The sequence below is a fragment of the Nylanderia fulva genome, unplaced genomic scaffold (assembly GCF_048542155.1).
Source record: "Nylanderia fulva isolate GAGA-0341 unplaced genomic scaffold, ASM4854215v1 Scaffold21, whole genome shotgun sequence".
Taxonomy (NCBI): domain Eukaryota; kingdom Metazoa; phylum Arthropoda; class Insecta; order Hymenoptera; family Formicidae; genus Nylanderia; species Nylanderia fulva.
In genome coordinates this window covers 3282623-3309641 of record NW_028190275.1, presented here as the reverse complement: position 1 = coordinate 3309641, position 27019 = coordinate 3282623, and the positions used below count along the sequence as shown (strand labels likewise).

Below are 27019 nucleotides of genomic sequence, written 5' to 3'. Positions count from 1 at the left end.
GTGTGAGTATAAGATATGAAAGTATGATCTGCGTATACGAATTGTTATATGTGTTTGTGTTTTTTTTATGTGTATGTACCTCATGATGTGAGACGTGTCTATCGTCGCGTCCTTTAGTTTTTGGCGCAGATTTATCCTAAAATTTTCACAACAAACCAATTTCGTATGCGTGCATAAAGTATTATAACATTGAATTTCTTAGTAAAAAATAATTTTACATTTATTTCGCGCATATTCCATTTTGAAAGAACAATTTTGTCATATTTATTTCGGATTTATATAAATTATCCCTCTCAAGAAATAAATAAATAAAAAATGGAATCAATTACTATTACGCGAATCTTATTATTATTCCATTTCTTCTGTTATCTACCTCATTATTTTGCGTGGATTTGACTTCGCGTACTTTTGATTTGTCCAAAGGTGAACTATCTATGTCAGTTTGATCGTCAGATTTGGACACACGTCTCTTAAGTTTAGTTGCCGGTGTATCCTATAATAATGATATTTTTATAATATATCTGATATTTTATAAGTGTGTATTCAGATATGAGAAAATGTGTTTTACGTGATGTACCTTATCGTCTTTGTGCGGTTTATGTTCACGTTCCTTCCGCTTGGACCAAACATCCTACAAAAATCGATGTTAAAAAATATGTAAAAAAAAAATTAAATTATATAAAATGTAATATGTAGTGTGTGATGTGTACCTCGATTTCTTCGTCAGATTGACGACGAGATGATGGTTTATCTTTAGCTTTTGGCGAATCCTATAATATTAGATTTCGAATATTACATATATACTCTTATTGGTGATGTGACATTTATTTAATGAATTAATTTACATTGTCAAATATTTTGGAATCAATATCTTTCGACTTGATTGTTCTACAGTATTATATGTATATATGTATAAAATGTATGTATATATGTATGTACATGTATTTATATTTTATTTATTTAAAGAAAAATAGATGTATAAACATGTATGTGTATGTAATAAATGTGTTGTATACCTCAATTTTCTCATCGGATTTGTGTGAATGTGTTCTGTCTGTATCGTGTAGATGTGGTTTAATCTTTAATACTTCATCAGATTTGTGTGGTTGTGTTTTAGCCATGATTGTATCATGTGGAAGTGTCTTGTCTTTCACTTCTTCAGATTTGTATGGTGTTTTAGCTGTGAATGTTTCATGCAGAGGTGTTTTATCTTTTGATATATCCTAAAATAATATAAAAAAATGTTATATATATTTTTTTAATGCTCTCTCTTAATTAAACTTATTTATATACGTATGTGATAATAAGATGATAAATATATTCGCGTACTTTATCCGGTTTCTTGGAATCTACATCACGCTCTTTGGGTTTAGTCGGCGAAATATCCTAAAAATAGCAATAGTTTTGAAAAAGATGAACCTAAGATGAATCTAAGATAAACTTTATAAACTTGCTCTCTATGCAATTTTATATGTATTAATATACCTCTTCGTCAGATTTCTGCGGATATATTTTATGCGTGTGTGTGTCACGTGGAAGTGTTTTATTTTTTGAAATTTCATCGATTTTACGTGGAAGTGTTTTGCTCGTAAATGTGTCACGCAAATATGTTTTCTCTTTCGGAGTATCCTAAAATAATATATTTAAAATTTTTGATTTTATAATCTCATATAAAAAATTGTTGAGCTACTTGCAAAAATTATTTAAGATATGCAAAAATTAGATATATTTGCGTACTTTGTCACGTTCTTTAGAGTCAACATCGCTCTTTTTATTCGTCCAAATATCCTAAAAAAATTTATGTTTTTAAAGATAAATAATTTATGTCGATTACACGCGACAATACGATTTTTATACCTCAATCTCTTCATCAGATTTCTGCGGATGTATTTTATGTGTGAGTGTATCATGTGGAAGTGTTTTATCTTTTAAAATTTCGTCGATTTTATGTGAAAGTATTTTGCTCGTAGATGTGTCACGTAAATATGTTTTCTCTTTCGGAGTATCCTAAAATAATATATTTAAAATTTTATATCTTATAAAAATATTTGTGCTACTTGTGAAAAAGATTTATGATTTAAATATATTTGCATACTTGGTCAAGTTTTTTAGAATCAGTATCGCGTTTTTTATTCGCTCGATCGTCCTAAAAATTTGATTTTTTAAAGATAAATAATTTAATAACTATGTGCGACAATACGATTTTTATACCTCAATCTCTTCGTCAGATTTCTGCGGATGTATTTTGTGCGTGGGTGTATCACGTGGAAGTGTATTATCTTTTAAAGTTTCATCGATTTCATGTGGACGTGTTTTGCTCGTAAATGTGCCACGTAAATATGTTTTCTCTTTCGGAGTATCCTAAAATAAAGTATTTCAAGTTTTATAATATCTTATAAATGTGTACTACTTGTAAAAAAAATATGTATAATTTAAATATATTTGCATACTTCGTCACGTTTTTTGGAATCAGTGTCACGCTTTTTACTCGCCCAAATGTCCTAAAAAATTAATGTTTTAAAGATAAATAATTTAATGTCGATTATGCGCGACAATAAGATCCCTATACCTCAAATTCTTCATCAGATTTTTGTGGATGTATTTTGTGTATGGATGTGTCACGTGGAAGTGTTTTATCTTTCGAAACTTCGTCGATTTTTTGTGAAAGTGTTTTGCTCGTAGATGTGTCACGCAAATATGTTTTCTCTTTCGGAGTGTTCTAAAATAATATATTTACAATTTTATAATATTTTATAAAAAATTTGTACTACTTGTGAAAAAAAGATTTATAATTTAAATATATTTGCATACTTTGTCAGGTTTTTTAGAATCAGTATCGCGCTTTTTACTCGCCCAAATGTCCTAAAAAAATTGTTTTTTATGTATGCATATACTTTTTATGTCTATACAATAATATGATTTCTATACCTCAATATCTTCGTCAGATTTCTGCGAACGTATTTTGTGTGTGGCTGTGTCACGTGGAAGTGTCTTATCTTTTGTAGCTTCATCGATTTTATGTGGAAGTGTTTTACTTGTAGATGTGTCAGGTAAATGTGTTTTTTCTGTCAAAGTATCCTAAAAATAATATATTTAACATTTTATATTCTCTTATAAAAAAAATAATTTCAACTATTGGCAAAAAATATTTGTAATTTAATTAAAAACTTTTTAATTAAAAATTAAATAGACAGTTTTTTCATTTAACATAATTTCTAATTTTACCCTAATTTTTTCATCAGATTTCTGCGGATGTGTTTTATTTGTCATTGTGTCAAGTGGAAGTGTTTCATCTTTGGATCTAACTTCTAATTTCTTTTGTGTGTAAGATTTGTGTGTCTTAGCTGGTGATGTATCCTAAAATATTAATGTTAAATAATAAGTATTATGTGCTTTTAAATTAATATGTGTAAGTGTAATAAGTATAATATATTCGTATACTTTATAATGTGGCGCAGATTCATTATCACGTTCTCCCGGATTATGAATTCTCCACGCATCCTAAAATTGATAGTATTGATAAGATGTATGACGCGTTCATAAAACAAATATGAATAAAATAGTTCTTATTATACATAATTTGTGCTATATGTATACGTGTGTATAATTTCTATTTGTATACCTCAAGTTCATCATCTGAATCGCGCACGCTTGGCTTAATTGCAGCTTGAGATGTAGCCTACAAAATTTATATTTCGATATTATCTTTTATCTTTTACTTGTCTATATATTTCGATATTATCTATTATCTTTTACTGCTAATATTTAAAAATATTCGTTCTCTTTTAAAAAAATATATTAAATAAAATATACATATTTAAGTTGTATAATGCAAAATATACTTCTTCGGCTCATGATCGATTTCGCGATGTACATACAAGATTACTTTGATAGTTTTCTGATATTTCATTTTTATATTTATGTATCTCATTTGTGCAACGAATAATATAACGATAAATGAATCAGAGAATCATATCATTCTCGTAATTTTTTACGAGTTTATTCTTATCGCGCCATATCAATTTAGACGATACGTCTTAAAATTACGCAGTGCAATGTATAATGTACTGTACTAATGAATAATATAGGAATGAGAGTAATGTGTCATCATGTACCTGAATTTCTTCGTCGGGTGCGTGTATGTGTGGCTTGGTCTTCGATGTGAGTATGTTCTGGAAAGATAGTTGTTCCAGTAAAAAATAATAAAAAATAGATTAATTGATGTGATTGAATTATGTGTATAAGTGTATTTTAATTGTTCGCGAAATGGCCCTTGGCCTAAATACGAATACATTCTGTGTGCAACAATATGTGACAAACCTTATTTCTCGCTTGTTTCTTTTATAGATATACAGTTATCAAATCTCCTAATTTCTGTGTCATATATCAATAATTATAATTATATATTTATTATTATTGTATTATAAAACTTACGCTTTAAAAGCTCTACAAAAGATCTATGTGAGAATTGTTTTAAAAACTACTTGAAGAAACAAATATTTTCTAGATTAAATTAATATATAGCTGTTCTAACAAACAACATAATATCGAATAGCTTTTAATACATTATAAAAAAAAGTTCATTTGCAATATTAAATCCCTTCTTACGTCGATTTTAAGAAGGTAGAATAATTCACTCAAATTATACTTACTTTGTTTATGAAAAATCGTAATTAATAGTAATCAGTTAATCACCAATAAAACACTTGGTTAACACATTATGTAACTAATTGAAAACTTTGATATATTAACACAGTCTAACCACATCCAGTTGCAACATTTCATTTTTGATGTTGTACTTGTCCTCAAGTCACGTGGTAAAGTCACGTGGTAAGTCACATGGTAAGTCACGCTATGCCGCCAATTTTAGTTGTACTGACTACGAAATTCAAATGTACATATATGTACCTCGGTGCAGCCATGTCATTAAATGTAAGAATTTGCATATACGCATTAAATATTCGAGATCGGACAACTGAGTCGCAACTGGATAGACTGTGATATTGATATAATATTGATATATATTTTTTTCTTTATTACCTTTTCGACAGTTGCTTTCTTCTTTTCCATAACAGAGGATCGTCTGCTTTCCACTTTGACTTCTTCTTCCGTCTAAATAAAAATTTAATTAAAAAATTAAAATTAAAATTTAATTTAAATAAATATCTTTCACTAATATCATATACTAATTATCTTACTGTCTCAATTTATAATAACCGGTATTTTTTAATTTTTATCTCAGAATAAAATTAATTATAATTGTATTTAATTATTATAAAGCCAATTAGTTTTATATAATAATAAAATAATGTTTTGATGTATTATTCACTCGGATATCATAACTGTTCACATTCAAACAATATATAATAATAATAATAATAAAATTTAATATTGTTATATTATTAATATTTTTTCAAAAACATAGTGTAGTAAAATTGTTTGTAATTTGTATTTGACAATGTTTGTATGTGATACATGTATCTACAAATGTGTATGTGTACCTTCTGTATAGAAAGACGTCGTGGTGTTTCAGTGCCATCATCCATTATCTGTACAATTATAATAAAATAAATAAAAATAAAAGTATAGTAAAAATATATATCTGGTAATATAGAATGAATTTTTCTACAGTCATAGGTCATAGTTTGCAAAACTATATATTTACAAGATTCAATATTATAATAATATTTTCTCATACCTGCGTCTTGGTGATCGAGCTGCGACGGCTTTCTGTCTTGATTTCTTCCACCTGTAATATAACAATTTACGTGTATTTGTCTTTGCAAAACTCTTGTATAATCTTTTAAAAAAATTTATGATTGATGCTCACTCTGCTGATTGATTCTTTACGACCTGCTACAGTTTTCTCAACTTTAAGCGTGGCTTCTTTAGATGCCTATATATAAATAATATAACATTTAAAAAAATAAGTACAAATTAAAAAATAATTTATAATAAGTAAAATTGTGTGACTGCACGATTAGTATGTGCGAATTGTATTCACCTCTTTGGATTCGGCTTCTTGTTTCTTTATAATCTTTTTCTGGAGAAAAAAAATTAAAATTTTAAGAGATTTACAATTAGAATAATAACAACAAATAAATTATATTTGCAAAGATAACCGCACTCACTTTTTCCTCTTCTTTTTTGTCTTCAACTTTATCGGCGGGCTTTTTCTACAAATAAAAATGATATAAATTAAAATATAAATGATATAAATTAGTCATTATATATTATAGTTAAGGGCAAAAAATTAGAAAAAAATCATATATTAGATTATGTTCTTACCTTAATAGATTTTCTTTCTTCCACATTATTTACGATTTCTTCGTCCTTCTGCATGCGCAAAAAAATAACATGACGTTAGTAAAATATTAAACTGATGTAATATTTTGGAATAAATAATAATGTCAAAAATACAAGACAGCACAAATACAATTTAAAATAATATTCAATTTTAACTAATACATCTAAAGCTCCGATACTGTTTGCAAAATTTCATGCACAGATACATGCAATGCAAAAAGAAAGCATGCACAAATGAGCGAGATAATAAAATTAAATTTTGTGTAGAGTAATTTTAAAGGAACCAGCTTCTGGAATTTGAGGAAGAATAAAGGTTTTTTATAAGCTTTCAAAAACCTGCATTTCTTAAGCAAAGTAAAATAAAGCGGTTGCTTTTAAAGCGCACAAGAGACTCGTTCGAAGAAACATAGCGGATAAGCCAAAATCATAAGCAGATATACTGTGAAAAATAAAATAACATAAGCAAAGATACACATGGCACAAGTCCAATAAATATTAATTGCATAAAGATAATTTTACAGCTGCAAGATAAGATCTCATAGCTGAAAGAAAAACTAAAGAAAACAATTGAAAGAAAGCTTGCAGCGATTTATTTACACACGTCTATCTTGCAAATTGACGAAATATTTTGCCAAAAGCCTCAAGCCGCAGAACAAATTGCTAAATTTGTTCGAGCAGAATTATTTTTCGAGCGCATAAATTACATTAAATTTTAGCTGAATCCAAGTTTTTGATACTTTACACTCACCTGTAAAATCTCCATTTTCTGAAACAAAAATAAATTTTTATTTTTTTTGCATATTTTATATAATATATTTCTAAATGTTTTATATAAAATTATTTTGAATTATTTTTTGAATTATTTAATTAATAATCATAAATTAATATCATTAACTAATAGCCAATTAAAAAACTATTATCTATATATCTCTACGTACACTATATTTAATATAGAAAACTTTTTAAAATATTGTGGCACACACAGTACACATAAGCGACAAGGTATAACAGATGACAAAATATAGATACAAACAAAAATTACGATAGGTGAATAGGAAGATGCAAATAATTAATAATTATTATCTCAGTGTAACGTGTTCTGACTATGTACTGTTCTCTTTCGTAGATAGACTTTTACTTAATTTTTTTAATTAAAAAAAAAATAATTGCATCGTACCTTCCCAATCTCTGGTTTATAGATACCATTCTGTTTCAGATCAGGCTTATCCTTGAAAATAACAAGAAAAAAATGATTTATCCTACAGAGAAAATATGCGCATAGCATAATTTTAATTAGTTATACAAAAGAAACAAAAAAGAATAGTTTAAATAAATTCATAAATCAATAAAAACTTTATTGGATTATTTATTGTATTTGAAAGTAAAATCAAATAACGTAAAATTTGTTTTCTCGTAAAAAATAATTATTATTATCAAATTATGTTATATTATAAAAAAAAATAGAAGTCTAAATTGAAAAAAGACGGAATCTATATATTAGTGTCGGTATATGTTGTGTATGTATATATGTATATATGTATATGTGTGTATATATGTACCTCGACGCGAAAGATTACTTCAGAGTCCGATTCTTCGAGAATAGCTTCTGTGCTGATAATGCTGGACTCAATTACACTCACCACTTCTTCCTCTTCTTCCTCTTCCTCATATTCTTCCTCTGATCCTTCATCCTCGTCGTCCGATATCGAACTTATTACCTTTTATATCGAGATAAGCGTTCAACAATATAACAATTGTCGCGTCGAGGAATTGAAAGACTGATCGTTTTTATTTATAACAAACGCATTACTAATGCAATTTAAAATTTATTTAAATATTGATTAAATATCAATCAAAAATAAATAATTATCTAAATTAAAATTTTGTTCCAAAAAGAATTTTATCTTTTTATCTTTTTATTATAATAATTATTATTTTTTAGATATTCGTTGCGAAGATAAAGAGAAGTATCTAATTTTGCAAAACAATCGATCTTTCCATATTTGTATTACGTTGTTTGTAGTCAGTGTAAGAATATTTTGTTAATCACAAAAATATATATTAATGAAAGGAATAGGGAGCAATAGAACATTAAATAAAGTTTTGATCAATCCGATATAATCGGCCGCTACCTTCTCCTCTTTCTTTTCCTCCTTTTTCTCTTCAACCTTCTTCTCCACTTTTTTCTCTTCCTCTTTCTTCTCTTCTTTCTTCTCGACCTTTTTCTTTTTCTTTTCCTCCTCCTCTTCGTCTTTCTTCTTCTCCTCTTTCTTCTGTAATTTAGTGAAGGATTTGCATGCGACATAGGGGAAACATCTCATTCACGAATAATCATCGAAATTGTTGCAAAAATATTGGTTTAAATACACAAAAGTTCTAAAATTTAGCTCGACATGTCAATTTTTTACAAGGATATTTATATTATATATTTCGGATTTACGTAAAAAGGGATGACGTTTAATTTTAATTCAACATGCTGATCTTTCACGAAAAAATCTAAAATTTCTTTGTACACGTTGGATTACGGGTTTACATAAAGATAGAGAAGGAATCTTAACGAGAACTTGCATTCATGTATTGATGTAGTAGACTAGTACACGATTAAAATATAATTAAGAACATAAAATTATTACTTACTTTAACGACAAGTCGGGCTGACGATTCGTCTTCTCCATATTCGTTGCTTACGACGACTTTATACGTTCCTGACAATTCTGTCGATGCCGAGGTAATAGTCAGTTTCATGTCCAGGCCATTGAAAGAGATCATGATGTCCTTCGTCGCTTTGACGACTGTCGAATCTCTACATTTGTATCGCGTCAATTATTATAAAGTAGCCGCGAAAATTTCGTAAGAAAATTCAGAATATGTAAAAAGCAAAAAATTGTCAACTATGAGATATTAATCAAATTATTATACAAATATTAGTTATTTCTAAATTAATCTCTTTATAATATAAAATGCAATTTTTAAAAATAATGAAACATATTACAAAAATATTACATTAATAAAAAAACATTATTTTTGTATTAAACACATACCTGTACCACGTGACGGTGACTTTCCGATCTTGTGTTGAGAGAATGGCAATGAGTTCGACCGTCTTGCCTTCCTCGACAGTCTGGCAATAAAAAGATAGAAGATAAAATTAATTAAGAAAAAAATTTTAATCTTTTTCTTAAATAAATTTGATTTAAAAATAGTTACAATTGATTTGAGGCCGGTAGCAATTTTCGGTTTCTCTCCTTGATCTGGAATTTCTGTCACTTCCACTACTTGCGATGTAGCTTCTCCCTTTTCGTTGCGTGCCACTAATTTGTACACGCCTTTGTCTGTCGCCGACATTTGTTCGATTTCGAGTTTGACGGTAAATTCACCCTACGTTCGAAAAAAATTGTTTATCAAAACTTTTAGATTTTAAAGAAAGGTCTTTCTTTCTACAATTATTTATAACTTTATTAATTTTATTGCAAGGTAATTTTATGTCATATATATAAGGCTTACTTCTTTGATTTGCTCGACATGATACTTGTGCCTGCTATCCTGTTTAACGACCTGAGTCTCCTTGAACCAAGTGCAGTCGGGCGCAAATTGGGAAAGAACGTGGCATTCGACCACTACGGTCTTCTTTTTGACAATCTTCACAACTTTCGGTTTCTCCTTAATTACGGGTATAACTGAAATTACGATCAAAATGATCATTAATTTATCTATTCTAATTTAATTCTAAAATTCATTTTTTGCAATCCATGTTTCACATCTCTTTAAAGAATTAAAAAATTATAATTGTTATTCATAGTATGAAACTGTTCTTAGATTTAAAAACTAAATTAAATAATATAAAAAAGGTACAATTTTAAGATAAAAATTAAATGATTGAATTTACATTAATCTGTTCGAGTTTTTAAATTAGAAATGATAATATTATATATATACGTGTTATGTATAATTTAATTTAAGGAAAGCACACAGATAGAAAAAACTTACTCTCGACGTTCAACGTAAGATTAGCGTTGAGTTCACCGAGTTCGTTCTTGATGTTGCACTTGTACAGACCGGAATCGTCTGGTCCTGGATCGTTCAAAGTCAATTTGATGTAATAGATGTCATCCTTCTCTTGGACGATGCTGATGGAGATCTTCGAAGATTCCTTCACCACCTTGCCGGCGTGGGTCCACACGATCTGCGGCTTCGGCTTCGCCTTCACCTTGCAATCCATGATGACGAGCTTGCCCTTGTTTTGCGACTGTATTCGCGGCTTCTCCACGAACGTCGGCCCGTCTCCTTCCGGTTCCGGTTCCGCTTCGATATTCAAATTCAGATTGGCGTTGCTCTCCCCGTGCTCGTTCTTCACGTGACACCTGTACGTTCCGCCATCCGGTCCCGACGGGTCCTGTTGTTGCCAAAAATAATTTAGAATGATTTCACTAAGTCAAGAATTTATAGAACACAATTGGATATCCGTGTGTCACCTCAATCATTCAAAAAGAATTCTTTATAAATTTAATAGAACCAAAAATGTAAAAATATGTAATAAAATAATATATATAAATTATAACTGAGACTCTAAAATGTTCGAAAATTTATTATTAAACACTTAGACTAATTAAAAGAAATAATCAGAATCATTTTGAAATAGAAGTCCCGTTCAAAGAATGACCTTAATTTCCATAATAAGTTCGTAGATGTCCTCCTCGACTGTATTGGTCTTGATCGAGATCTTCGATGACTCCTTGACTACGTTGGTGCCGCGGAACCACGTGACCTCCGGTTTGGGATTTGCTTTGCACTTGCACTTCATGGTGATCAACGTGCCAGTTTCGTTCGGGATGATGCGAGGTTTTTCGACGAAGGACGGAGCAAGACCCGCGCCCTCTTCTGCATCTTGGAAAGATCCACGGTTAGACGTCGTCGACGAAGACACGAGCGTCGCTTCCGGGCATTAAGACACCGGAAGCGCGATCATGATGACGTTAGTCATGTTGTTGAGTTGGCAGCTCAATGAGAGTTACGAAGCGAACTTACAGAGACTTTCACGATTGGTTAGCAATAGCGCGGCTGTGCTTACCTGCTAGAACCGATTCGTCACGATTTTTTCATCGAAAGAATCGCTTGACACCTTTACCGGAAGCGCGATCATGGAATATATTTTTTATATGTCGCACGAAGGAGAAAGTCAATTCCGGGATTCGATATGGAACGAAGACAGGAGGGATCTCATTGTTCGAACTTGTTTGTAGCTTCAATTTTTCAAACGAAAAAAAAGATATGGAAAATAGAAAAATATGTAAATATATCAAAGCTGCCTTCGAAACTTATCTTCCTGATCGCAATTATAAACTCGATGATTCTTGAACGGTTTAATAATATAAAGAAGCATTTAATACAGATGATGAAATTAACAAATGAGACACCACCATGGGCGTCCACAGGGGAGGCTTGGAATCAGTAAAAAAATTAAGAATTTGCTCTCCTTTCGAATAATATTTAATATATAAAAAAATGAAAAGGATAAAATAACAAAAAAATAAAATTGAAAGAAATGAAGAAAGACCAAAGAATAAAAAATGAAATTATGCCCCCTCCTCCATGGACACCACAACGAGAACCCTCCCGCGCGCTTCGAGGGGGACTTGCCTTGGAAGTTGAGGGAGATGTTGGCGTTACTCTCGCCGAAGCTGTTAAAGGCGTTGCAACGATAATTTCCGCCGTCGGCCTTGGTTGGATTCGAGATTTCGAGGGTCAGCAGGTACGTGTCCTTGCCGGTGGCCTTGCGCAACATTTTCACGCGCTTGCTGTCGGCAATCGTTTTCTGACCCTGGTACCACGTTATGTCCGGCACCGGATGTGCCTCCAGAATGCACTCCATGATGAGTAAGTCGCCCTCCTGGCGGATCGTCGGTTTCTTCGGGAATCGCGGCGGCTTACCGTCCGGTATTCTGCGTAAATCGACACGTCAGACATCGCAGAAACGCCGACTCCGCCATTAAACGGACGAGCGGAATGTAACGTCTTTTCGATGAACGACGTCGTTTTTCTCGTCTATCGTTCCTGCTATTGTAATATTCTCGAACGACGCGGCGCGATGTTGCGGAAAGGAATCGCGAGATCTCTTTTCCTCGTCATCTTAATCTGTCAAAATTCTTTCATCGAACAGCTGATTTACGTTTTTCTAATTCAAAGGGAGCTTGCGACTTCTACATATAAGTTTCCATAAAAAGATTTTTGAAAAATTGGACTGTCTTAAAATGAACTAAATCTTACATGCAAATATCTATAATATATAATTGACTAGTGTAATTTGATTAAATAACTTTCAGATTCGTTCAAAATCCTAAAATATTGTTTTACAACAGTATGCAATTAAGTGTAATGGACTGATAACTCTGACAACTAATTAAAAACGAAGACTAAGAAGTTAAGAAAAAATCTAGAGAAAGATAAAAAATGTTTATACCTTACTACCAAATTTTATTTCGCTCAGCTAAATTCTGTTTCGATGTAAACCAATATATCCATTACACTAAATTACACCGTCACAATTTGCCTCGCAATTAACTCGAGAAAATTGCAACGCAAGTGTGCATCACGCCGCGTCAGAGAATCGAAGAAGCGCGAGAATTCGCAGGACACGATACGTTAAGGAGGATAAACTTCTCTCCTATTCTCTCTCGATGCCTACTTAAGCCTGTCGCCACCCTCGAAGTTTAGATTAATGGTCGCCACTCCCTGGCCATGCTTGTTCTTCGCCACGGCTCTGTACTCGCCCGCGTCCGCCTTCGCCACGCTGTCGATCCTCAGCCTCACGAGATGATACAGCTTCTGATCGAGCTCCAGGGACATGTTGAACCGTCCGCCCTCTTTCACCTCCTCGGTACCGTGATACCTGCGTGATCGTCGCCAAATTCGCCAGGTCCAAGTATCCGTTCATTACCGATTCTTCATCGCGAATCGCGAGCGCGCGCTTGGAAGTTTAGGTATATGTTTGCAAATCAGAGAAATTTTCAATCTTGATATATTAATATAGCGATTAATATATAAAAATTAATACATTAATATTATAATATATTATATATTATTAATATATATTAATATATTATAATATAATATTAATATATTAATTTAGAAAAATAATGAAACTATTTAATGTCAGAAATGACAGCTTGAAAAAAATTCGACGGCAATTTTTGTTTCAGCGAAAATAATTTGAAATGTTCTTTTTTTCCTTGTTATATTGAATTTTTTTCCGAGGATGATGACGTTCTTCCTCAACATACTTCCTCTCGCGCGCGTCGCGACTATATCGGATCTTACCACTTGACACTTGGTTTCGGATCGCCGACAAGTCGGCATTCAAAGGTGATGGTGTTACCGTCGTCGGATTGTCTTATAACCGGTCGTTCGGTGAAGGTCGGTTTAATACCGTCTTCGGGAACGGGTGCCTCGTCGCCTACGTTCGACACAAACGATCGACATATCGAGAATTGTTCTTGGTCACATACATCTTCTTGCTCGCCTACTCAAATCTTTCGCTGCGATTAATTCACGCGTCATTGTACGAAGGAGGATAATTATTTCTTTTTTTTTTTATTTTTCTCCAAATTGCACTTAAACGGATATTGCTTAGATAAAAGAAAAATTATAAAATATAAAGATAAAATATCAAAAAATATAAACATAAAATAGAAAAATAAAATTCTGGGTAGATCGATCTTTCGTAAATTTCGGAAATGATTTAGCAGCGAAAGATTTAAATAAGCGAAGCATTTTACAGTTCGATGCGAGATCGGGAGTCACGTATCGATTTGTGGCGCGCTTGAATACTCTCTTCAAGTTTCTTTCTCTCTCTCTAAGACACTACTGTAAACATTCTATTTTTCTACGAAGAGAATAATATCGCAATTTAATTTACATAAAATCTATATATACTATTATAATCAATATTTTACACATAATTGTACAACCGCACTTAAGAAGCGCGCTGAAAGCGCTTTTAAGGATCATGATCTTCGCTGATGAGATCGACACCTTGTAAATTAGGTTGCTTTCCTTACGTCTCTTTTTCCATCTATTCGCGATGTCTCGCTTTTGAGAGTATAAAATAGTGTTGTCGAAATGTCACCTGCTTCCATTTCTCTTTCGCACGGCTTTGACGTCGCTCGCGGTTAGACAAAAGTCGAAACACTGCACAGTTATGCACAAGCTTTCGTCAAACGCTGTTTGCGAGTGAGTGAGTGGGGTGTAATATGTATATATGTATAATATCATCGTATATAACAGTAGATCGTATTAATTAGAAAAATTAAATTTACTTCCTCAATTTGAGATGTATTTATAAAAATGGAAAATTATCGACTACCCAGGAAGAATATGTGTCTTTATGTTGTGTCTCAATGTACGTTAACGTGGTATTAATCAGTGATGTAAAATATATACAGTATGACAAAACACATAAAAATGTTCAAACATCTCTTTTACTCATCAAAAATCTCTACCAGCGAATTAGAATGAAAATGTCTAGTGAAGCACGTGACGGAAGACAGATGTGAGTATATATATATACAATATTAGAGCCGTCATCTTTTTAAAACTACGTGGATATCTTGCTACTTGTAAAAAATATTTTCGTACTTGCCATTATTTTTTTAAGATTCAATAGAAAACAATAGATGATCAAAAGTATTTCTAAAACGTGTGAATATATTTCTTTTTTACAAGTTATATTTTCAATCGCTAGAATTACAAAATTTGATCTTGTATATATTTTTTAAAGTGTTTATATTTGATAACTATATTAAAATTTAAATTTGTTAAGTAATTATAGGCAAAAATTATAGCATTTTTCTGTTAGAATTTCAAATTGTGTATAAATAAATGTATGCAAGTAAGAAAATACATGTCGTTAGCGGATCCAACCACCACAGAAATTCTGTGTAATTGTATTTACGTGTGCACCGTAAAAAAATATGTAATATATTACATATAAAAATATCTAAAATTACATAAATATATATTCTTTACGTAAGTTTACATACTTTTTTACAGTGTGTGTATATGTGTGAGATTGAGTCTTGAGTAGCACACCCTCGTCAACCCTCACACACGACACGAGCACGTATCGTATGAATAGAGAGAAAAGATGTGATCGAAGCAACCTAACGAAGCGTCAATATGTAAGGCTAATCTGCGATCGCATCTCGTGCATAAATAAATGATATAAATCTCGTTTCAGAGAATTCTAGTGCACGAGAATATAAGTCCACCGAGATGCGATTCGAATTAATTATTGAGTGATTGAAGCAGCAAGTAAATATATACGAGTTGTTACGAGTAGTTGATTATTCTGGTCCGCTCTCTACGCAAATTTCAACGGTGCAAGATTCGTGAGAGACAAACTATACATATATGGTGTGTTCTCTCGCAAATGGCCGTTTAGTCGATTAAAGATCAATCAACGGGCTGTATATCGTGGCTCGCGTCGAGCCGACATCGATACGTGCTCATCGCTCGACCGAGACAAACCATTAAAAAATAAAGAGATTCCGCATATGTATATGTACAATAGTTACAAAAAGAAAGAAAAGTATAGAAGAAAGAGAGAAGAATGGGCAGAGCTGATGGAACGGAAAAAATTATATAATAAACTGCGGATATATATATTATATACATATATGTTGGTGTAAAGTTGTAAATTCAGGAAATAGGATAAACAGGGCAGAGAAATTGAGATGAAGAAGAGAGTTGGAAATGAAAGAGATCATCGATATACATCCCGAGTGAGAATGTGAGAAAAGAATTGGAGGAACCGATGATTCGCTTTTTATCTCCCGTTATCAAATTAAGCGGGACAACTTTCTTTTTAATATTTGTTTTATCTTTTCTTCGGAAATTTTTGCAATTCAGATAGTCTAGAAAATAATAGAAAAATTATTAACACTGTAGTGAAGATATTTTTAATAATACAAACAAATTAGATTTTGGAGGTTCAATGTTCAATTTGAAAACAATTTTGCAGTCTTCTAATTCTAGTGTAAATTCATATAATAATCACACACAAAAATCTGTAATAATATTATCGAGCATATATACTTGTAAATAAAAAATTAAGCAGAGGAAAAATGTAAAGCGGATCATCGGTCAAAGTATATATGCACATGGGTTTATGAGTTACTTATAGCAAGAATAGCAGAAATACTTACTGTCGAAATTCAGGGAAATCGTGGCGTTAGATTCGCCAAGCTCGTTCTTCGCTGTGACCTTATATTTGCCAGCATCCTCGACGGTCACGTTTTTTATTTCCAGGGTGGCGAAGTACGAGTGGCCATCTTTATCGACGGTCAGCTGAAATGGTTCGAACAAAATTAATTTACAATTAAACAATTATCGGCTACTTCAAAATCTAATTTTTTGCACAAGAAAATTAAAAAATTAAAAATGCGTAAAAAATGAGGGAGATCAAAAGTTCTTAAATATAATGAAGACAGGATAATGAGTAAAAAAATGGACTTCTGCCTAAATGTATATTTGCATAACAAAATTGTCACTAACTGTATTAAATCTATAATTTATGTTACACCTTTCAACTAAATTACTATTTTGTTAATTGAATATATATTAATATTTAAGTCAAATATACATTTTCTTAGATTTAATCCGCTATATTTAATTTAAATATTTTTATATATGTTCAATTAAAATAAAATTTCGTTGAAAGAGTTTAATCAACAAACTTTTTTCAGTGGACCTTTCAAGGAAAAAATCGGTCCATGTTCACATCTTATTCGATTATAATTGTATTATTTGATCACAGAAAAAAAGAAATCCTTGATTCAAGTATATTTTTATTCTTGAACGCTATTTGATTGATTTAAGCATAGAATGCTTTTTGTAATCACAAATTTTCATTTGCCTTAATAATAAATAAGTTTGTGTAAAGTATATTTTATCCTTAAGATATATTCTTGTTTTAAAAATCGCATATGGTAAAAAAAAACTTAGTCACATTTGAACTAAGAATTATTATATATATTTGAAAGTACCGCTTATATCCGATGCACACTTGTCACTTGTCCTTGCAATATTTATAAGTAAATTTCAGCTTCAACCAAGAATATTTTGCACTTTGTTTTAAGGATAAATTATCCTTTAACCAAAATTATTTATATTTGGCGCTATTATAAGGATAAAATATACTTGAATCAAGGCACATTTGCATTCTCTCAAGGATACTGTTTTTTCTGTGATCTTTTATGAGTTTATATGACGTTAAAAAATGAGGGGGTAAGTTCGCGTATAAAAGAATCGACAAACCTTGTGCCTTGGCGAATCCTTGACCATGTTCCCAGTGTGAAACCATGTGATTTTCGGCGTGGGATCGGCTGTGATGCGACACTCGAAGAGCAACCGTTTGCCGTCGTCCTCCTGCCTGATCGCGGGTTTCTTCGCGAAAGTCGGCGCGATGCCGTCAATTTGTCTGCAAGCGCGAGATAAAACGTCGTGGAATCCGGAAATCAATCCCACGCCAATTGATCGTTCGCTAACGCGTTACTCGTCGCCCCCGTGATTCATCAAAATCGCGAAAATGTCAACACGTGTTCCGCATCAGCGACCACTTTCCCAATCGCACTTCCGGTGCGACCGACAACGCGTCAGTGAACTGAATGGCATAAAATCAAATCACGCACACACATTGTGATACATAAAATCGCATGCTCGTAAAAATGATACATAAAATGATTGAAAAAATGAGAATCAAAACTGCGCGTTCTGGTTTATTTGTGACAGAGATTAAAGATTAGAAATTAGAGTTCCTTTTTTTTCTATGGAGAAGTTAGATGAGTGAGAAGGTGAGAAAAATAGCGAGACTTGGCAAGGCGAATAAGAGAAGAGCCGCTTTGTTCGGCTGTTGAGCTTCTGCTGAAACATTTATCGCGACTTTCGCGAATTGCTGCCAGGAATAACTTTTGTTTTGTTTAGTCGACGTTTTCTGACGGGAGGAGGCTCGTTCAACAGCTCGTTCGGATGGCCATCCGACAGTTAACAACCACTTTAAAATCCGAGTTGGGTACATTGCCATCATAATCGATATTGCTTTCTTTCGCTCTTCCTTTTTCCTTCTCTTGCCAAGATATGCTTTTGCTAATAAGTCAATGTCGCGAATATCCAACTCGGACTTTTCATAAGGTCTAAAGCTCTAGATTTGCTAAAAGTTTGAAAAGAATTTTTCTAAAATTATTATGCACATATAATTTTTAACTCTCTTCTTCAAAAAATACATAAATTGATTAAATTGCATATTATTATGGAAATCAATCGAGTTTGTACCGATATTATTTTTAGACTGTCAATTTGCGAAATTTCCCGTAATTATATGATAGAATTTTATTTGTGATAGGGTACAGTTAAAAATAAAATTATTATTCTGCATTCTCTTTATAGCAAAACCGTAATCAAAATTATCGCCGGTGTTTATTCACGTAAATTGCGAGCCAGGACGAGAAGCATGTGCTTAACACTTGCAACACGCGATTGGACCACAAGTGCATTAGCACGGGTGCACGTTGGAGCTAAGTTTAGCGAGGAAGTAGGCTGCGGCTGTTTCCTCTCGACTTTCACTGTCGTTAACCGGGATAGATGTACATATATATATGTATAGTTCCTTCGCGTTTCCTCGCGATTCGCGAGCTTTCATTTTCGATCGAACGTTTCCTCTCGACGAATTTGCAAACTAACGAGACTCGACAAAGTTACGCGCATGATTGAAACGTGAAGTCACGCTTTCGAATTATTCCCTCGCGGTTTATCGAAAATCTTTTTCGCATGCACCATCGGATGCAAACCGCGACGCGTTTTGGGAGACGCGTAGAAGCCTCGCGTTACTTTTAGAAACTCACGGGAATCACGTCTGTCGATGCGATCCGAAAATACAACTTCTCATCGTATCGTCGACTTGAAGGAGAGAGAGAGAGAGAAAGAGAGAGTCGTCAAGACTCTCGACCCAATTTCAAATTATCTTCGAAAATCGCATAAAGTCGTACCAAGATGCAGGTTTAACTGCAAGAGGTACGCGAAAAGTGATTTGAAGACTGATAAATGCTTTCCGCTCCTAAAGATTGCACGAAGATTTCGTGATCGTTTTAACAGCTGTTCCGCGAAAGTAAATCATACGTTGTTATTATAATTAAATTATCACGAGAAGACAAGAATAGTCTCTTGCGCGATTATAAAAAAAAAAATGTTCTCTTGGTCAAAAAAAAATACAAGGTATAAAAGACATAATATAATACATAGTTTTTCACGAGTAAATAAAAAAAAATTCATACGTTACTCTAATTTGCAAGAAATAAAAATAAATGTTAAATCTGCGCTTCTGGTTTATGAATTGATTGAAATAGACATTTTTTTCCAAATTATACTATATTCTCAATATTTTTGAAAATTTCAGGATACGCAACTTTTGTAGCGATTTCTTATCTCTCTTTCGTTGTTCAAGTTTCAATCAAGTATGCAGTCGATCCATCTTTCGTCTTTCTCGCTCTCGATCGTGTAGTTATGATGTAGACAGATCGTAGTTCGTGCGAGATTTAGTGGCTTCTTCCTCGCGGGTCCGAAATAATCCGGCCACTTTGTGGTCGAATCGCGCGCGTGCGAAGCACGAACGGTGTCCAAAACTAGAAGACCTTAATTCTATTTCCATCCGGGTTTCGCGTTCGCGGTTCCATCTGCGTGGGCGAATCGGAAAGGAGCGGCTGATCGCGTCGTCGGACTTAAACAGGGCGAGTTCTCTTCGCGATTTCTATCGGACGATTATTCTCATTCGAACGTTATCGACGAACAGATACAGTAATCGATAAACGAAGCGTTTTACATACACTGCATTTTCCGAAAAAATTATTTCATCTGTCAGATTTCCAAAGTTTCTTCGCCGACAAATTTCAGTTCTTTCGCGAACGATTGAATCGAGACGTAATTTAATGAAGAAATTATTTAATTATTTTATTGGCACAATTTCAAAAAATTAATTAAATTAAGAAATTTAATATGCGAAGCATATTCATTTCCTTTTTACGGTTTTTGATTTAAAATAGAGGGATATGAATACAATATTATCAAATTATATTAATCGTACAATTTAATTATTGATTGACAATCACACTCGAATCGCAAAACATAGCGTAAGCGACACACTCACCCTCTTCTGATAGATTGGTTGGCAGCTAAAATCATAAATGAAAAAACGAAAGAAAAAAGCAGAAATAATAAAAGCGTATTATATTAATGCGTAAGCAAGAAGCGAATTAATTAAAACGAATTAATTTTATAGAGCCTGGAGAAGCGACAAACGAATCATTCTCTCAATTTAAACTTCACTTTAGACTTACTTCTCTCTAGGCTCATCCATTGCTAGAAAAGGTATAACGACGAAATATTAATCAAAAGAAAGAAATTTCAAATAAGAAAATTATGTATGTAAATATCTGTCAAGAGTCGATTAAAGTCTGTCGAAATTTTTCATTTTTCACATTTAACATGAAATCAACTTTGTTATTATTTTTATTTAAAAAAATAAATATTCTTGTTTTAAAAGTACTATAATTAATCAGTTTAACAAATAATTCATTTTATTATTATACTCGTTAATTTTAATCATATAGCTCAACCATGGGCGTCCAGAGAAGGCATTTGCCCCTCTCTGGAATCAGTAAAAAAATTAAGCATTTGCTCTCCTTGTGAATAAACACTGGAATTTATTTACAATTTTATTTAATATAAAAATATTAAAATAACAAAATAATAAAAATTTTTTAAAAAAATAATACTATAAACCAAAAGAACTTTTAATTACGCCTCTCCCTGAAAAAAATCCTGCGAACGCCCATGAGCTTAACTGATCCTTTTTCTAGAGTCAGAAGTAGATAAAAACAAATATGGACCGACCACAAGTGGAATATATCGCCCGAGGATGAAATAATAACTTTCACATAAATATCGCTAGAGGAAAAATAATAAATCAGCATATGAAAACTTTCGACTAAAGTTAAGATTGATAGAGGCGGCGACCTCGCCCATCTTATTCTTCGCCTTGACCTTGTAGAGGCCGGCGTCGGTCTCGATAACGTCGTCGAGCTCGAGCACCACCAGGAACTTGTTGGTCCCGACGCTCTGCATCTTGAAGTTGGTCCTGTCATCCTGGCTGAGCTCGGTCTCGCCGCGGAACCAGGCGATCTCGGGTTTAGGCGAGCTCACCAGCTGACACTCGAATATCAGCCGGTTGCCGTCGTCCTCCTGCCGCAGCTGCGGCTTCTGCGTGAAGCTGGGCGCGAAGTCGTCGGCGACCCCCATCGTGGAGGCACGCCTTCGCACCTGTCCCTACACACCAGGACACCCGGTCCCGTTTGCGTGTTCGAGAGAGAGGAAATCTGTCCCTTCGCCTGGCTCGTCGGTTCAAATGGCGCCGGCCTGCGGCACCATTCAACCTTCTTTCGCGCTTTCTTTTTGAGCTCGACGTCTACCGTAGCTCGTCACTTCTCAGAATACTGAAAGCGAAAGGGTGCACAATTAATTATTTAAAGGTAACAAAAATATAATTTTTTAAAATTTGTAAAATTAGGGCGCTGCTTTCAGTTTTGCTTCTGAACAAATTATTGTAGAGAAAAATGATATACATATAATAGCGCTATTTCTATATAAATAATTTTGAAAGAAATTAGTAAAAGAATTATAGAATTAATCTACTTCTCAGAGTACTGAAAGCGAAAGAGTACATAATGAATTATTTAAAGGTAAAAAAACATGATTAAATATAATTTAAAACATTAGGACACTGCTTTCAGTTTTGCTTCTGAATAAATGATTGTAGAGAAAAATGATACATAATAGAGCGCCATTTTTGTATATAAATAACTTTTAAATTAATTATTTTTTTTATATAACATTTCTCAATAAACTCTTACATATATAATTATAATAGAGTTGTACAAAGAAAATTATTTTAAAATTTAATGCTTATGAAACAACAAAAAATAATCGTGATTTTTTCTTGATTTTTCATATTAAAAATGATTTATGTTTTAAACAACTCGATATCGAAATAATTGCTAATCTGCTTTGCTTGACACGGAGTATTTGCAGTTCAAAGTTCGACATGACAACATCAATAATACTTTGAACCTTCGGTTATCGTGGTTCAGTAAACTTTGGCAGCCTGAGATGCTGTCACCTGTAGTTGCCTCAACGACGGCTATTTTTGCGCGAATGCCTATACTTAGTCTTCTATAATGTTGCCTTACGATCGTAGCACCGTGTAATAAAGTTCTTACTTACATTAGCATTCATTCTAGACGAATAAGATACGCATAAAACTGATTGTCAGATCAGAATAATTTTTAAATCTCTAAATTATTACACAAACCACGACACAAAAATCAACCGTAAAATTGCGTTAAAAAAAGATTGGAATCTAATAAGCTAAGAAGAAATCATTCTGTTTATTATCGCGATAAAAATTCGACTACGTTACGATTAGAATGTTAGATTAGAATGATTCTTAAACGTCAGCTGTTACTGAAAACTTGGAAGAAGATTTAGCCGTGTAAAAATCTCGGAGATGATCTCTGAAGATTAGCTCGTAAAAAAATAAGTCACGCATTCTCTTGAACAAAATCTGTAATAAAACGTCCCGGACTTTTCGCTGCAATAATACTGACCGATTTCGCAAGTCGCCAGGAAACGACGAAACGAAGAAGACACTTCGACCGTCGAGATGATAAAAAAGAAATGATTTATCGCGTGCAGTAAAGTGAAAATACGCGTCTGCATAATTCAAGGAAATACAGAACGATTCGAAATCGCTGTTGGCTGTAAAACGCGATCTCTCGTCTTGTGAGATATTCAGCTGTTGCTATGAGAAAACGCGAATCCCTCCAAATAATACGACGGTAAATAACGCTCGTGCGTGCTAAACGTTCCGGTAAGGTTTATAGAGCGAATAGAAAACGCTTCTCTCCCTCGACGATATATTTTGCCGAGCGCGTCTGTATTTTCAGATTGCTCTGGAAATGGCGGAAAACAGACATTTTCCGCGAACTATAGCATGTGCAATGATATCGTTTCATAATCGTACCTTGAAATACGCATCTAAGATTAATAATCGATGGAAATTGAACAAATAAAGTTCGATTTTATTACTGTTTGCGCAAAAACATACGAACATATCAAAATTATTAATTATAATAATGCTTAATCTTTCTTTCTGTCCTTTTTACCTCGTAAAAAATATAAGAATTATAGTACTCTCTCTCTATAATAGACATAGAGAAACGTAAAGTGTGTCTAAAGAGAGACGAATTATTTTTGCGTCGATCTAATAATAATATATCGGGCGCGAAATATATATATATATATATATATATATATATATATATATATATTCGGCGCCTGCCTCCTCTCAAAGCGCGCTGCGTCGAAAGGACCTCATAATTTACGAGTGTCAGGCCTATTTTCGGTCGGGTCCTAAGCGATGAGGAACCATTAGCATCATCGCGTTTAACCAGATCGCAAATCGAGCGAGCAGCTCGAAACTCGTCGGATGAGTTTTCACGCGCCGCGGAATTCGCGCTCGCGGGTGTATTTTCCCGCGACGATCCAAGGCCGAGGGAGCTCGCCGCTGCTTGGAGATGACGTAAGGCCACTATTATTAATGCGGCTCTTGGCTCGAAAATAGGTTGGGCCAGTTATCTTGGTAATCGGTTATTATGTTTGGCATCTAACCGTGGAAGCCGTGTACATTTGGGTCGCCGATACAACCCGTCGGATGTAATATGTTCGTTCAGGTCTCAAGTCCGGACAATCGTTCCTTTGAGACCCGAGACCGTTCGCGCGACACCTCCAAGTGCCAGAAGTGTCGATTTTCCCAGACGATTTTCGCCGGTGACGTATGTCGTATGACGTATAGCTTGACGTACGATGACATTTGCACCTGTTTTGCCCGCGAGCCTTGATTGAGTGCTTCATATTTCTCGACTATACAATGTCTCAGTCTCATACATTCTCGCGGAAAAATATTAATTCAGTTCCAAGATTTAGATTAAAATTCTAACACATCTCTATGCGTATATATAATGCATTTAATTCATTGAAATTATAATTGAGAATAATTATTTAAATTTGGCGAATCTATCAATTTCTCACTGCTTGTAACTATAAAATTTATTAATGCATCTAACATAAGAATAAAGTGTATAAATGAATTTTGCACTGCTTTCAAAAAAAGATATTTCGAATTATTTTTGTCCGATAGATATATAGATTAGAGAAAGTTGGTAACACTTTTAGAAATTTGTGCATGAATGAACTTCAAGAATAATACTGCAAGCTTAATTGATCTCCGACAAGTGTCGTTTGTAGAATTTTCAACGACTCTCGTAAATGTAAAATAAGAGTGTTTTGCAACTGTGTTCGACGATAAATAACAATCGTTTCGGAAGCTATGAATTAGTTTTCCGTGCACGCGCGCGCTGGGAAAAGACTGCCAACTACAAGGGTAGATGACGGGACACGACACGGCATCCTTCCGGTAACGTGAGATCCGCGTAATTGGTCGACTGCCACCGTTCAAGCCGCAAAATTGTGAAACAAATCATCCGATTATGTCAGCTCCAGCTAGGCGATGGAAATATGATACGCCTGGCTGCCTGCTTGTGCCGAAGAGTGCCAAATAAACAAGCCATTATGCAGAAAAAAGAGGCCATGGATTTCAACAAAAAATCAATGTTTCGAATGTTTGACAATTTTAAACCCATCATCTCGTTTCGATTCTCTTTTCGCGAGGGTGAATTTCAGAGACAAATTTGCGCAGTCTTCAATCTACTAAAATTTATAATGAAAAGGGAGAGAGATTAATTAATAACAAACAAAATTTTATATTTTGCATAAAAGAGACCACTGATTTAAAAAAAAAGCAATGTTTCGAATGTTCAAAAATTTAAAACCCATCATCTCGTTTCGATTCTCTTTTCGCGAGGGTGAATTTCAGAGATAAACTTGCTCAATCTTCAATCTACTAAAATTTATAATAAAAAGAGAGAGAGAGAGAGAGAGATTAATTAATAACAAGCATAAAATGTTATATTATGTACAAAAGAGGCCACTGATTTGAAAGAATCAATGTTTCGAATGTTCGAAAATTTAAAACCCATCATCTCGTTTCGATTCTTTTTTCGCAAGGGTGAATTTCAAAGACAAATTTGCGCAGTCTTCAATCTACTAAAATTTATAATGAAAAAAGAAAGAGGGATTAATGACAGGCATAAAATTTTATATTATGCATAAAAAAAGGCCACGGATTTGAACAAAAAATCAATGTTTCGAATGTTCTAAAATTTAAAATCTCCGTCATCTCGTTTCTCTTTTCGCGAGGGTAAAAAAGAGAGAGGGAAAGATTAATTAATAAGCATAAAATTTTATCTTACGGCTCACAATGTAAAGACATGAGATATATTGTCGACACGCGCGATTCTACAGCCAGTGGTTGATCATTTTTGACGAGAGCGAGCAGATGCGCGCGAAAAGGAATCTGACAGATCGGCGTACAAAACGAACGGGGACCGGGTGTTACAACGTCACGGTAAGACTTGGCAAACAGCCCCGTATGCATTCCCGAGATTACTGCACATCGTAATAGCACGTTCGCATTCCGCCTCTTTCGCGCGTCTGATTTTCGCGCCGCACTTGTCATCCGACCGATCGATCTTTCGGAAAGAAAGACAAAGATCAGAATATTTTTATCAGGAAAATTATATTTATATTATTAATCACGCATTTATAACAAAATAATGCTTTAAAATATTGCCTTAATTAAACTTAATTAATGAGCATATAGATCTTATCTCAATTTCACGGTCCAAAGTTTTTTATAATTTAAGATTGCATTGTTTTTTTTATTTTTGTTCAATGTGTTCTCTCTCTCTCTCTCTCTTTCTTTTGATTTATATATAATAATAATGTTCCCGGTTTTTAAAAATTATATTTAAAAATTAGACTAAAGACAAAAGCTCCCATATTATGGAAAAAGAGATATCAAGCAAGAAAGAAATGGCCGAAAAACGTCAAAACGGAACTTCGAAAACATCATCTTAAATAATATTGTATTAATTTTCAAATACGAAACGTCATACAAATTTCTGGTAACACGTAATTCGTGAAAATACCAATCGAGAAATATACCATATAAATTGTCGTAATATAGACGTGTTATGTATAAGAAACATTGTCGGCATCTCCAACTGACCTAATATTTTTGCTGGCTATATAGAAAGTGTTGCTTCACTTTGGCATAATTCTGTCGGCTATTTGTGATACAATGCATATTTGATGACACTGTGACCCAATAAACAAGTAGCACATTGCCATTAAGTATACATATAATTAAAAAATCTCAAGATATATTGTAGTTAAAATAAAGAGAATACATAATTTATCTTGTTTCAAAAAATATGCATGATAATGACCAAAGTATTCGAATTGAGAAGCGAAAAATACAAGCAATATTACAATATCTATTTTACTATCAGTAAATTTATTTAATAAGAATAAATAAAAAATAAAATAGAAAACACATATATAAATATAAAAATATAAATATAAGTATAATTAAATACCTATGGTGTCTGACAATGAACTGGCATGAAAATGTCTTTAAGAAAACGTAATTACT

General features: G+C 33.1%; 1 protein-coding gene across 1 annotated transcript in view; it reads right to left on the bottom strand.

The window, feature by feature from the left end:
• The window catches only part of bent (projectin protein bent), a 102522-nt gene that overhangs the window by 69252 nt on the left and 6251 nt on the right, over positions 1–27019 (bottom strand). Inside the window, 42 exon segments of the mRNA XM_085482531.1 lie at positions 80–136; positions 374–631; positions 711–770; positions 1017–1223; positions 1330–1386; positions 1486–1629; positions 1738–1788; positions 1858–2007; positions 2096–2146; positions 2212–2361; positions 2451–2569; positions 2572–2719; positions 2812–2862; positions 2929–3078; positions 3226–3357; positions 3442–3501; positions 3623–3679; positions 4116–4172; positions 5041–5112; positions 5502–5549; positions 5699–5749; positions 5831–5896; positions 6005–6043; positions 6132–6176; positions 6289–6336; positions 7055–7072; positions 7484–7534; positions 7866–8024; positions 8439–8579; positions 8944–9109; positions 9348–9427; positions 9514–9684; positions 9811–9983; positions 10294–10699; positions 10967–11184; positions 11944–12245; positions 12989–13192; positions 13621–13756; positions 16506–16647; positions 17617–17779; positions 20688–20709; positions 21336–21842. Of these exon segments, the coding sequence (XP_085338657.1) occupies positions 80–136; positions 374–631; positions 711–770; positions 1017–1223; positions 1330–1386; positions 1486–1629; positions 1738–1788; positions 1858–2007; positions 2096–2146; positions 2212–2361; positions 2451–2569; positions 2572–2719; positions 2812–2862; positions 2929–3078; positions 3226–3357; positions 3442–3501; positions 3623–3679; positions 4116–4172; positions 5041–5112; positions 5502–5549; positions 5699–5749; positions 5831–5896; positions 6005–6043; positions 6132–6176; positions 6289–6336; positions 7055–7072; positions 7484–7534; positions 7866–8024; positions 8439–8579; positions 8944–9109; positions 9348–9427; positions 9514–9684; positions 9811–9983; positions 10294–10699; positions 10967–11184; positions 11944–12245; positions 12989–13192; positions 13621–13756; positions 16506–16647; positions 17617–17779; positions 20688–20709; positions 21336–21648 (5193 nt within the window). The 5' untranslated portion in view covers positions 21649–21842.